The following is a 13,675-nucleotide window of genomic DNA, read 5'->3' as shown; positions in this document are numbered from 1 at the left end:
GATACTTTTCTATAATCCGATAGCTGGCAAGAGCCACTTGAGATAGCTCAGTTGATAATTTAAGAGAGGGCGGCTTTATTAGACACAGAGAAATCAAAATGAAGCTGAAAATTGTGTTTTTTCTCCCCCCCCACCCCCCTTCCCTCGGTCTTTCGGCCCCCCCACCCCTCCTCTCGCTCTCGCTCTCGTTCCCATGATGTCATGGTTCTGACTGTTTTTTTGTGCATGTTTGTACAGAGTTAGGTTAACGTATTTTGGCAATCCCATGTGTGCGTAACGGATGGTGTGTTTCTGTAGCTGAGCTAATGCCCGCTGTTTATTACTCTAATCTTTCTTGTCTGCTGGTAAAGTGGACAATTTATGGAGTATCATGGAGGCCGGGAGTCTTGTGAGGGACGGCTAATTCAGAAACAGCCACCTTCAATAGAGTTCACAGACCTTATTTACAGGCTGCGCTTCGAGAAAACAACCTTGCTGACCATTGGGGGTCGGGCCGGCCTATCATTTGGTTTTTGTGTTGCTTGAAATTTGACTGAAATTCATAGACTTTTTTTTTACACTTTTTTTGAATACTTTAACTTCCTTAAGTTCTTCTTGGTTCCTCGTAGGCCTTCACAGAATCACACGACTGTTTACATCCCAAACTCTTGGTGGTATTTTTTGGTTTCCGTAGAGGCCTTACAATGTGTTCTTCTTTCCTTCTGCATTCCAGTTTTGAATTACGACAATGTAGTGGACACGGGTTCGGAAACTGATGAAGACGACAAGCTTCATATTGCTGAAGATGACAGTATTATTACCACTTTGGACCAGGAAACCAGTCCAGCCAGTATGCTCAACCACGAATCTTCTCCACATGCCAATCAGGCTTTACTGGTTAGAGAGGAAGAGGAAGATGACTTGAGAGATGGAGGAATGGAACACAGTTGGCACAATGATGATCTTCTGAAGCCGCCTGTAGACGGCTCTGGTAAGTTGTGCTCATCTCTTATCATTTACTTTGCTTGTACATGGCTCAGAGGCAAAAAATTGTAATTTCTCTTTAAATTAGATACCTCTACCCGTGATATTTGGAGCGCGGAGGCTGGGAGAACAACTGCTAGTACTGGATCCCATTGACTAGGCTTCCCTTCAGAGGTTTTGTGCAGTGTTTTTAATCATAAACGCTGTAAAAATGTCTGCCACCATGATGGAGACCCAATGGAACCCAGTCAATGAGTTCAGTTTGACACCATTGGTGGGTGTCATATGGTGGATCTACCACAGCATATTTTCATTCTCTCTTCCTTTGATGGAACTGAAAGACAGAAATCTGAATGGAAGTCGGGACAGAGCCTACTTTATACTACAGTATGTTTAAAGGGGTTGTCTGGTTGTAAACCATTGATGGCCTATTCTCAGGATAAGTCATCAATAGTAGATTGTCAGGAGTTAATTGCCTGGATCCCGTGCCCATCAGCTGTTTACTGGGCCAGTGCAGTCGTGTACTGAGCTGTATTCTTAAGGAAGCAGGCAACTCCGTTCTGGATGTAGGGGCCAAACGTGGTATTGCAGGAAACGTTCCCATTGAAATGAATGGGAACTTTGCCTGCAATACCAAGCTTAGCCACTGCAGTGGGAATGGAGCTGTCTGCTTTCTGCAGAAATCAGCTGAATGCACAAGCACACAGCTGATCAGCAGGAGTCTCAAGCATCAAACCGACAATCTACTGTTGATGACTTATCATGAGGATAGGCCATCATTAGTTAACAATCAGACAACCCTTATTAAATTGTTTTAGTAGGCAAGCCACAATTCTGGAATGTGTAAATAGAGGAGGTTAAATTTGGGGTTGTGTAATTTTTTGCGGCAAAAACTCCTGGAAGATGTTTTAAGCTCCCAATGGAGGCAGCTTAGAAGTTAGAGGAACCAATGGAGGGCGCCTTAATATGTAGGCGATGGAGGCAGACATTTTGTTAGCTGGACTTCATTCTCGGAGTTTTTTAAGCTAACTGTGGTCTAATTTTTGCAAGAAAAGTGATTTTAGGTGAAATTGGGTGGTTAAACTAAGAGCTCATTTCTTGAAATCCAAAGTAGAGCAACAGTTAAGACGGTCAGGCAGAGTAACTGCTCTTTCGATATAGCATGACTTGGGTCACCTCTGACATGCTTTACCTCCAGATAAGGCTATCGGACAGGAAATATTCCTCCTCTTAGTCCCATGTTTTCCCCAACTGCAGCCCTCAGCCAATAATTTGTCTTTCCCCACTGATACTGGATAGTTAATAGAATCCTACCCAAGTCTACAGCTGAGGCCAACTGGAGACGAAAAATTGGGCTTAAATTATTGTTAAAGAGAACCCATCAAAGGATAAAGCCAACGGGGCCGGCTGCATCGCTCTTCACCTGCCGCACCACTGACTTTATCCCCCGTACTCACCTTCACTCTTTGGACAGTCTTTTGACACTGTCAATGTGCCAAGTGGGCAGCTCCCACCCCTCAGTGACAATGGGTGACGTTGTCTTGACTCATGCTGGCCTTCAACAAGTAATGACGCTAGTAAGTGGGAGGGGGCAGCGACCGCCTTTGAGTGTTGATTTGCATAAAAATTAAATGTTTTGCCCATCTCGTTAGCGTCTGATTAATATTTTAAGGCGGCCCAGGTAAGACGTGGACAGACTAGCAATGTCAATAGGAGCATCTAAAGCTAGTTGGACAGACGGCAGTTCTTCTGCGAGCCGCTCGTTCCCGTCCCCGATTTACCAGCAGTGTTTGTAACCGAGCCGTCCTCAAGTCATCGAACAAATTGTAAACTGCACATTAAATTTGATATTTTTTCCCCGGAGGGGAGGGGGGGGGGCGACTATTTCTCGAATCTCACATAAACATTTATCGTCAAAGGCTTGAAGACCTTAAGGTTTCAGATTCTCAACTCTGGTCGGTGAGGGTGGGGGTGGGGGGGGAGCAGGCAAAGATGGAGAAAAGATAAATACGTTTAATTAGGGGGCAGAAGATGATCATTAAAGGAAGTCTGACTGCTGTAGGAGTCATTAACAATCTTAAATGAAATTTTTATTTTTATGATAGCCATTTACATGTATAATAAGAGCCAATGATTCTTAGGAGCAGTGTGACAGAAACTGAGTGTAGCGAGAAGTCTTGTAAGACATACTATTTAAATGAGCTGGCGTTAGCTATTCATACTTGTTAATGAACAAGATATGCAGAGCCATAAGAATGAATGTACTGATGGTTTAAATTTTAATATCTAGAAATCAAGGGTAAGGGCCAATTACTGGGATTTTTTACCCTTAAAGGAATAATTAATAGGGATTTAACAAATGCAGGACTTCAAACTTCTGGAGCGAAAAAAAAAAAAAAAAAAGTTTCTCTCTCTTTTTTTTTTTTTTTTTACCTCCAGGATTAGGATGAACTTATTTGAACTGCTTGCTGCACTGCTAAACAGATCCGATGCCCCCCCCCCCCTCCTTTATGTACTTCATGCTTTACGTATCTAATGCGACCGGTCCGTCACTTCCAAAAAGTATCGAGTTCTGTTATTCCCAGTGGCCCTAATTAATGGCGTCATTGGCTCTTGTTGTGGGAAGAGTTCTGCCCATCCCAAGTCTAAGGGCTCCTCTGTTGTGGATGCAGAATGCATGCTGTCTGACAAAATCCGCATGAAATCCGCCTGCAGAAAAAGAGAGCAGATTGGCGCGGCATTAGCGGTAGAAAATATTGTTTCTTAGACTTGGTGCATAAAACCCCGTCCGTCAATTACGGCACAGATCCCCGGTCAGCCTCAGGGCTCTGGCAGAGATGAGCAAGTAGTGCCTTAGCCGAGTATCTCCCCGCTCGGCTCTAAAGATTCGGGGTCGGCGCGGGTGGCGGGTGAGTTGCGGCGGGGAGCGGAGGGAAAGAGAGGGAGAGAGAGATCTTCCCTTCGTTCCTCTCTGCTCCCCACCCCCCGCCGGCCCCCGAGATGAGCGGGGAGATACTCGGCTAAGGCACTACTCGCTCATCTCTGGTCTCTGCCATGGATTCTCTTGCCTGAAAAATCCACCGTCGAAATCCGCATTATGATCCGCACTAAATGTGATGCGGGACGCCAGCAGATGAAAGCCATTGGCAAATCTGTGGATTTTGGTGCGGATTGTTCTGCATGATGGGATATTCGGCTGCGGAATATTCTGGTGTGTGTGAAAGCGGCTCACGGCTCCTTCACACAACATGCACAATCTGCGCACACTTAACACAAAGCAGAGAAGCCGATGATCTCAATGGGTTTCTTCTCATAAGCTGCATTTGGTGCGCAAGACAAAAAATAGGGCCCGCTCTATTATCCTGCGTATTGCCTAGCAAAGGACCCATGGGAGTCTATGGGAGGCGCGCAAATAGTCAGGGGAAGGGCACAATGCTGCGGAAAACGCAGGAAAATACGACGTCTGTGCTTATTAAATAGCCATTAATTTGAACGGAAAGGGTGCATCACATGCGCAAAAATTACAGCAACGTAAGCCGACACGCAGGCAGCACCTCGATTATAGACCTCTCCGAACTTCATGCACCCCGACGCTTGCAAAACGCGGAGAACAGAACGCACTGATTCCAATGGGCTCATTCTCTTGCGGGCACAAAATAACAGGTCCTGCTCTTGCTGCACACACTTACACACCAGAGAGGCCCATAGGGGTCTATGGGAGGTGCGCAAAATATGTACGTGTGGGTATATGCAAAACGCCGCAGAAACCCGCGCCCACCGGCGCCTCGTTTGGCTTATTAGCCATTTAAATCAGGGCAGCGTGATTCCTCCACCCGTGTGAATAAGCGTTGCCTGCGCAAATACGCTCAGTACACACGTTCTCACCGCAGAGACACTCGGCGCAACATATTCGTGCGTGAATAAGGTTTGAAGAGATAGATTTGCGCGTTTGCTCATATTGCGTACGTAGGGCCCGTTCTCGTGCGTTCCACACACCTATTCCTTAGAATTAAGGGCTAATGAGGTCCAGCTGTCTTCTTTTCCTACATTTTGCGCAGCGTTTCACGCTTCCCCTTGCGTAGTTGCGCACCTCCCATAGACTTCTATGGTCTATCACTACGCAAGACATAGGAAAATAGAGCATTTTTTTCGGCGCGCTCATGAGAACGATGAACTCCCTGCGCTCTATTATCCGTGTTCCGTTAGTGGGACCCCAGGTTCGGGGCCGTGTTTGTCGATGTACATTTCACCGTGTTGCAGTTGTGTACTTGGATGTTGCCCCCTGGCCGGGCGAAATCCTAATGCGGATCTACGCCAAAACCTGCGCAAAAAGCCACATATTTTGCCGCGGCTTATAGAGGGGGCGTTTTCCATGGCGAATTCCTCCATGCTCGCGGTCGTCACTCACAGAATCATCAGCCCTGAAGAGCGAAATACAATCTCAGCTCTGCTACATCTCCGGGAGAAGCCCTTACAGTCACTTCCTTCATCTGCCTTCAAGGATATACAGACCTCATGGCGTACGGAAAAGTTCAGAGCCCACATTTCCCCCGTTAACCCTTGCGCTGCCTGCCCTCAGCACATCACCCTTTCTCGCTTGCAACAGTTAACTGTTCGCGGGATGTTGAGCGGCGGCGCGCTGTGTCTGTATCCGTAATCTTCCTCCATCCGCGTTGGGGGGGGGGGGGTACTTTGCTTTTACCTGTCTGCTCCTAATGACCGCTAATGATTTATTGGCTTTTTTTTATTGTACTAGAAGTGCGCTGATGTGGTGCCTCGATGTCTAATGAACACAGATTGCTGTTCCTCCCTCTCCCTGCGCTGAAATCGCGCCAGTGTTTATTCGGACTGGCAGATAACACTTTTTTTTTTTTTCCTGTTCTGATAATTTTTGGTGTTTTTTCTGCCTATTCCGTGCAGCGTGCGGCGAGCGATTGTGGCCGCTTCATCCCTGGTGCCTGTCTGTCTCGCGTGGCACCTCTGCACATAGTTGCGGGGTGAGATAAGCCCCTCGCCCCTCGCTCCTCGCCCCTCGCTGCTCGGACGCACTTTCTCCTTTTTGTCTGCAGGATGCAGGTTGGAGCTGAAGAGCCGCAGACGTCTTACTGGGCTTTTCCGGTTTAGGCACAATCAAAGTTTTGTGCTGCGATTGTCCTTGACATTCCATCGTCCCACAATAGGGTGGTGGACGCCGTGTGCTGCAGTGACATCATGATCAGCAGACGCTTCCATAAATCACCTGCGCCGGACGCATTCTGCGCAGAATCCTTGGTTTTCACAAACCTTTATCCCCGAAGTCGGCAGGAAAACACAACTTTCACTCTTGTTTTCATAATAAATGCGCGGTGGCCTTAAAGGAAAAAACACTTAAAGGGACCTCACTGTTCGCAGCTTGTTCCTCGCACACCTGGGCGGCGGCGGCAAGCGCCAAAGTGTGGAGCAAAGAGTTTTACGGCTGTTTCATACATACTCTTTTTTTGCAAAAATGCCACTTTTTTGGCGTTCTGACGCAAGGGCAGAAGTGTTAATGCCGGACGTTTGCTGCAGGTCATCAGTAAGGGCTCTCTCGCACGAGCGTCTGCTAACGCGTATTACCTGCGTGGGTTCATAGTGCGCTCCTGTGGGGCGAGATACGCCCACGGTGCTCGGCAAAAAGAATGCTGTGTGAGAGCCCTAAAATGTGCAAAGCCGTGCCATATATGCTCGCTCTTGCGCAACTTTTTTAGAAGAAGTGTACTTTGCGACCTGCGCACAATACTGTGCGTATTTGCGCAGGCGCCACTAGTTCACATGCGTGGGGGAATCACCCGGCCTGATGTCAATGGCTATTAAGACAAACGAGGAGCCGGTGTTGACAGGTATGAGCAGGGCTTTGCTCCTACCCGCACGTACATATGTGAACATTTGCGCATCTCCCACAGACCTCTATGGGGTTTTTTGTTCCACAAATACGCACAGCATAAAGCAGGAACAATTTTTTTTACGCCCCCGAGAACCGCCCGCGCAAAAGAAAGAAAGGAGCGTGAACTCACTGTAATCTCATTTCTGGACTTTGTAGTTTAACTTTCTGCCATTTATTAGTCGGTTTCGTTTGCGCCAAAATTTTTAAAGATTTTAACACACATTTTTGGCACACAATGGCCACACCTCCTTTTCCACAAAGGAACGCCCCTTTGTCAGATGAGTCATAAAAATTGTTGAAAATTGTCGAGACACACAGTAAATGTGGAGCAGAGCATGCTGGAGTCTTTCTGGTGCAATTTGCTTTTGGGCTGAGCCTGGTCACCTTGTGTGCCCTCACACATCCACTGGTCCCAACACCTCCTAACAGTCTGGTCAGACGCTCCTCTCTACTGGTGGTCTGTAGGGGGCATCCTGAGCCCGGTCACCTTGTGTGCCCTCACACATCTACTGGTCCCAACACCCCCTAACAGTCTGGTCAGACGCTCCTCTCTGCTGGTGGTCTGTAGGGGGCGTCCTGAGCCCGGTCGCCTTGTGTGCCCTCACACATCTACTGGTCCCAACACCCCCTAACAGTCTGGTCAGACGCTCCTCTCTACTGCTGGTCTGTAGAGGGCGTCCTGAGCCCGGTCACCTTGTGTGTCCTCATCCACTGGTCCCAATGCCTCCCAACAGTCTGGTCAGACGCTCCTCTCTACTGGTGGTCTGTCGGGGGCATCCTGAGCCCGGTCGCCTTGTGTGCCCTCACATATCTACTGGTCCCAACACCTCCTAACAGTATGGTCAGACTCTCCTCTCTACTGGTGATCTGTAGGGGGTCCTGAGCCCACTCACCTTGTGTGCCCCCATCCACTGGTCCCAACACCTCCTAACAGTCTGGTCAGACGCTCCTCTCTACTGGTGATCTGTAGGGGACATCCTGAGCCCGGTCGCCTTGTGTGCCCTCACACATCTACTGGTCCCAACACCTCCTAACAGTCTGGTCAGACTCTCCTCTCTACTGGTGATCTGTAGGGGGTCCTGAGCCCGGTCACCTTTTGTGCCCTCATCCACTGGTCCCAACACCTCCTAACAGTCTAGTCAGACGCTCCTCTCTACTGGTGGTCTGTGGGGGGTGTCCTGAGCCCGGTCACCTTTTGTGCCCTCATCCACTGGTCCCAACACCTCCTAACAGTCTGGTCAGACGGTCCTCTCTACTGGTGGTCTGTTGGGGGTCCTGAGCCCGGTCACCTTGTGTGCCCTCACACATCCAGTGGTCCCAACACCTCCTAACAGTCTGGTCAGAACGGCCCAGTGGGGGACAATTCATCGCTACAACCATCCAGCTTCTCACATCCCAATAATGCGCCCCTCTCAGACTCTGGTAACGGGGTGAAATCTCTTCTCTGCGTCGTCGAGGCGTCTAGTGGCCAACAAGCTCTACACAAGTGGAAGAGGAGGTAACTTTTATTGGCCAAGGGGGGAACCACTTTTAAGGCCTCCAGTGACAAGATCGTCCATCTAATCACCCCAACTGTCATCATTTGCATATCTGTCTGAGATGGAACCGCAGAACGGGGTCTGCAGCAAAATTACCATTAGGCCACGCTGTTTGCAATACCAGCGATTCTCAACCCGTGAAGACAAAAGTAAATGAGTGCCAATCGGCATCCTTTGTTGCTTGCCACTTGTCACATTGGGCTGAGAACTGTCCCATATAGAAGATATGAAGGACCATTAGGGTACGTTTACACGCAGCGGAACCGGTGCAGATTTTGCAGCGGATCTACAGTAGACTTCACCAATGTGAAAGCACCCTTGTAGACGCTCGCCTAAACTGCAGTGGAGGCAGCCACTAATATGAAGACCCGAGCCCCGTGGCACGCGGTGCCCCACAATGTGAGTGGTAGCTCAGTCCGCACTATTAGAATGAAGAAAGGAAGATCCAAAGAAACTTTCTGTACGACTTGAAGAACCTGATACATTCAATTTCCAAAAGGGAGGTAAACTGATCCTCCTGCCCGTCTGCGCCCACGCAGTGTGAATCCTGCCGGACGCTCGGAGGATTACTCTTCACTCCATCTCACAGGTGATGAGCGTCTGCCATGCGGATTCCAGAGCGTTCACATGGGCTGCGGCCATTTACCCCCTCCGTGTGCAAGGGCGCCTCTCCTGTAAAGGGTTAGGGCTGTATACAACCCTATAGATTGTTCCGGAGATGCCCCGCTCCATGATGCTACATGTCATGTGTCCGCGGGCTTAACCCTACATTTGCCAGGCCATTTGGTCAGCCGATAAACGATGATTTGCTTTTTCGCCAGGTGATTGTTGGCCCTTCAACATAGTTTGGCGAATGGCTGAATGAATTTCGGGTCCAATAATCACACTTTGTAAAAGAGGCTTTAAATTTCAGTCCCCAGGAGCTCTTGAGGTCCTTTAGATGCTGCACTAAAGGGGTCGTCCAGCTGTAGACTACTGACGGCCTATCCACAGGATAGGAATCAATGGTAGACCAGCAGGAGTCCGCCGCACAGGACCCCCACTGATTAGCTATCTTCCAGGTTGTGCACTGAGTGGATGTGTGCAGGAAGAAGACATCTCCGTTTCCACTTCAGTGGCCAGGCTTGGTACTGCAGGCAAATGGTTCCCAACGAAGTGGATGGCCTGCGATACCAAGCCAGGCGACTGCAGTGGGAAAGGATCTGTCTGCTTCCTGCAAACATCAGTGCACCGACCCAATAAACAGCAGATTGGCGGGGATCCCATGTGACGGACCCCCAACCATTTACTATGGATGGTCTACCAAAGGATAGCAAAAAATAGTTTACAACTGGACATCCCCTTTAAGTAAAGGGAATAACCAGTACAGTAAACCAGTAACAGTAAAATAACCCCACAGTGAGCGCATATGTAAAATACGTAAAGTGGAAAAAAGAAATGACCTTTTTTTGTTTTATGTGTCGGATTTTGGCTTTGCAACAATAAAGGTCTTCAGAATACGCATCAGAATCGGCGCCGCCGCGCTCGGAGGTATTTTAATACGTATCTGCACCTAAAAAACGCGAATTCACAGCGACAGATTTTGCTGCAGATTCTTTCCGCCGCCCTCAATTGCGCCGTAAGAGCGCGCCCCGGGGGGGCTTATTCACACGCAGGCGTTTATCTTCAGTACTTTGTGACCCAAAACCAGAAGGGGAGAGAAAGTAGAATGGAAATGCGCTCTCTGCTCTCCCGCCACCCGTCAGTTGCGTGCTGGAGGGGCTCCAGAGCCCGAACTTCTCCTTACTTCTTCGCAAGTAGAAAGAAGGAAGGAAATGCGAAAAATCTCTAAAAATACCAGAATTATGCAAAAAGAGAAAAAACTAAATGCAGCAAATAGTTTCCCCAAGCGGCGGAGGCCGAGTGCCCTCAGATGGGAATCTTGTGACTCCTACCAGGAGGATCACATGAGATGAGTAGGGAAGCGGGATACACAATGGCTATATTTATTCCCAGCGACAACCTTCTCGGAAATACCTTGATCTAATTACTCGCAGCGATTGATATAAATATCGCCAAGCAGGCGGGTTAACCCTCCGACTGCTGGGGGGCGGCTGAAGACGTCTTATCTTACGCACCGCAGGTACATATGGACTTCAGAGACTCCACGATCTCCATTAGACACCATGTGACAGTTCCGTGTAAATTCGCAGAAAACGCCTCTAACATCCGCCAATTTTTTCACTTTTCTGGAAACTTTTTTTTCCTTCTTCAGTTTAAAATGCAACAATTTGAGAAAGTTACATCATGTTGATACATTTGTTGCATCTGTAAAGGTGGCTTTTTTTTTAACTGATGACTGATCCCCTGGGTTATCAGTAGTTAATGGACGGGGGGTCCGCCGCTCGGGACCACTGATGACCATGTCGGACCCGCTGCAGGGGATCGGTCATCAGTTAGAGAAGGCCAGAATATCCCTTTAACGATGTCTACGTCACTTTCTGCCCCCCCGACTACTGGAGTGAGACACATTTTGTGACTTTTTTTAAAAGGGGCACTTCTTAAATCTGTCTGAAAATCTCCCTCCACTCAAGCTCCGCCCCCCAGGGAGAGGCGGAGCAGCTGTTCTTTTTGGTGCAAATCAGCAGCAAATGTGTCTGAACTGATTTGCACAACTTACTCCCCAAATCTGGCGTAACTCCAGTAAGGGTGCGTCACACGCCGGTAGGGAATTCGGTACAAAATACAGCCAATTCCGCAGCAAATCCAATCCGGTATTTGCGTCAGAACCGTCCGCATGGGAAATGGCGCAGCATTTACTGTAACCGTAATGGGATTGCGATCTTCAAAATCTCATCCGCATGCTGTGCAAAAAATCCACTACGGAAATTTCCATCCACGGCGCGTCGGTTTTAGCAGCGGATTTGTGATGCAGATTTCAGAGGGTCGGTGCTGCACTGCGGACCTTCTGCTGGAATGCTTGCTGCGGACACTCACGCCGTGTGAACAAAGCCTTAGGATTTAAAGTGCGGAGCGCTATGGGAACTGCAGGCTGTAGTAACGCGTGACGTATGGGCTGCGCGGCGTCTGCATCACCAAACCAAAAAGCAACCTGTTGTCCCACAAATATCAGCGGCGTAAAGATTCGCAGCGGCATGAGGAATATTGTAAGAGTCGCACCGACCATTCCGTGTTTTATTAATGACCCACAGGGGTCAATGGGATCGCAGACCGCCTCCTCATTTGGTCTCCATGTTGTGAGCTGTTATTGTGAGGCCTGACGGCAGCAGGCGGAGGTGGGGGATGTAGAGAAATGTTCCGTCGACGTCACCCCGTTAGCGTCTCGCAGTGCGAGCCAATTCGAAGGATCTAACCTAAAAGTACTTCAGCCGGCAGGGGGTCACGTGGCGATTAGGTCACATGTGTATTGTGTTCGTTAGCGCCGCATACGGAAAAGTATCAGATGTAGCAGAGCTGAATGTGTTGCTAAACTATTTCAGTTGTAACTGAGTGATCTCACGTATTCAAACCGCCGCCGATGATGCGACATTTAGGCCGCGGTCACACGGGCTACAAAATCATTGCAGACCTCGAGCCTCACATACACGCGTCTTGTAGCCCGTGTGAACGAGGCCCTACTGGCATTGGAGTAAACGGGCCACATTCACACGCCTCTTAATGAACTTTGGCGCATCTTTGCCCGCTGTGATCAGGTGTTGATTTGCTCTATTATTTATGCAAATTCACTCTTGACCGAAGCATAAAATAGCAACTTTTTGTGCGAACGCGGTATGTGTCGAAAAGTGCAAGTTTTATTACCACAAGAGTGGAGCAAGTAGTGAATTCTGACGCAAAACTGCAAAAATATCTGCGTCAAAACCCGCATCAATCTGTGAATTCGGACTTAATTTTGGTGCAGTTGGATGCAGATTTTAGTGCTGCTTTTCCACTGCAGAGAATGCGCACTAATCATGCTGTGTGTGAAGCACCCTTAGGGGGGTCTTCCTTGACTCCGCCCTCAGGATCAGTCCTCAATATCAGACCTGTTGGGATCCGCCTCTGGAGTGAACACCGTGGCCTATTCACTGCACACCAGGCACAGCGCCGTACATTTACTAGTGGCTGTGCCTGGTATTGCAGCTCAATCCCATTCATTTGAGCTGCTCTCAGGTCATGTGACTGATGAATGTGACATCATAGGCCTGAGAAGAGGCTGCAGCGCTCACCCAAGTATGGCGGTCTCTTCAAACTGCTGATTGGCGGCAGACCCTCACCAATCAGATATTGCTCACTTATCCCGAGGATCGCTCATCAGCATTGGAGTCCCGAAAACCCCTTTTTAATTAACCCCTAGGAATTTCACCAAATTGACAAAATTGACAAAGTAAACCCGACTACATCCCGTCTGTCCAAGAAGGAAGGCGTGAGCGATGTGATAAGCATGTGAGGCCACAGATAACACATTCTGGTATCTTGATGCCAAACGACACGCTTATCTTTGCCTGGTGAGAGACTCACACGGTGTATATACAGATGCAGCTGAGCTGAGTTTGTCGTGCGGTCTGTATAAGGGCGCAGTGTATCTATGGACCAATACTGCGCTTTTTCGGTCGTTTTTAAGTGCGCAAAAAAAAACGCAAGCAAGTCCCATTGATTCCGTGCATAGATACGCCGTGAACGTATTCGCCGTGTATTACGCCATCCTGTAAGTCTTCGGGCTCATGTCATACATAGGGTTAACCTGCAGTCCTATGAAGAGCCACCGATAACACCGTGATATCACAATGTTTAATGACAAACTCTTCTCTGCTACATCTGAAGAAAGCCTGCAGAAACGCGCCAAACAAAGATCTGATCCGCCGCTCCTCGCACGCTGATACTTCTGCCGCCTCGCTAAATAAAAAGGCCACAATAGCCCAACGAGTCTTTATCCAGCGGCAAGTGCCACTTGTGTCTTCAAGAGTCTCGCTCGCCCTTCTATGTTTCCACGTATGAAGCTCCTCCATCGCCGTCACATTAGTGGAATAATGCGCCCGGCTGAGGGATTATTACAAGGTGTCAGCGGCGTCAGACTCCGTGCGCTGCAGATACCAGTTGGGACACGCCGGAAGCGCCTGTGTGACTGAGGGTCAGATTAACCTAACACCTTCTTTTAAACACTTCATAAACCTCATTTCAGAACGAAGTCCGCTCCGCGCAAATATGCAAATCGCGCTGCCTGGAGTCATATCGTAGGCTGAAAGGGAGTCGGGAGATAAAGCTGCTATCCCGCTTCCATCAGAAATCTCCCATT

The 13,675-nt window shown here is 48.8% G+C and overlaps 1 protein-coding gene across 4 annotated transcripts in view; it reads left to right on the top strand.

Annotated features, from left to right (window-relative positions):
* The window catches only part of ZEB2 (zinc finger E-box binding homeobox 2), a 162,145-nt gene that overhangs the window by 122,254 nt on the left and 26,216 nt on the right, over window positions 1-13,675 (top strand). For all 4 annotated transcript variants that reach the window (XM_066575180.1, XM_066575182.1, XM_066575181.1 and 1 more), the window contains one exon: window positions 713-970. In XM_066575180.1, the coding sequence (XP_066431277.1) occupies window positions 713-970 (258 nt within the window). The remainder of the gene's footprint in view (window positions 1-712; window positions 971-13,675) is intronic.

This window comes from Eleutherodactylus coqui, chromosome 8 (assembly GCF_035609145.1).
Source record: "Eleutherodactylus coqui strain aEleCoq1 chromosome 8, aEleCoq1.hap1, whole genome shotgun sequence".
Classification (NCBI taxonomy): Eukaryota; Metazoa; Chordata; class Amphibia; order Anura; family Eleutherodactylidae; genus Eleutherodactylus; species Eleutherodactylus coqui.
The sequence above is the reverse complement of the archived record's forward strand: the minus strand, read 5'-3'. Positions and strand labels throughout refer to the sequence as shown.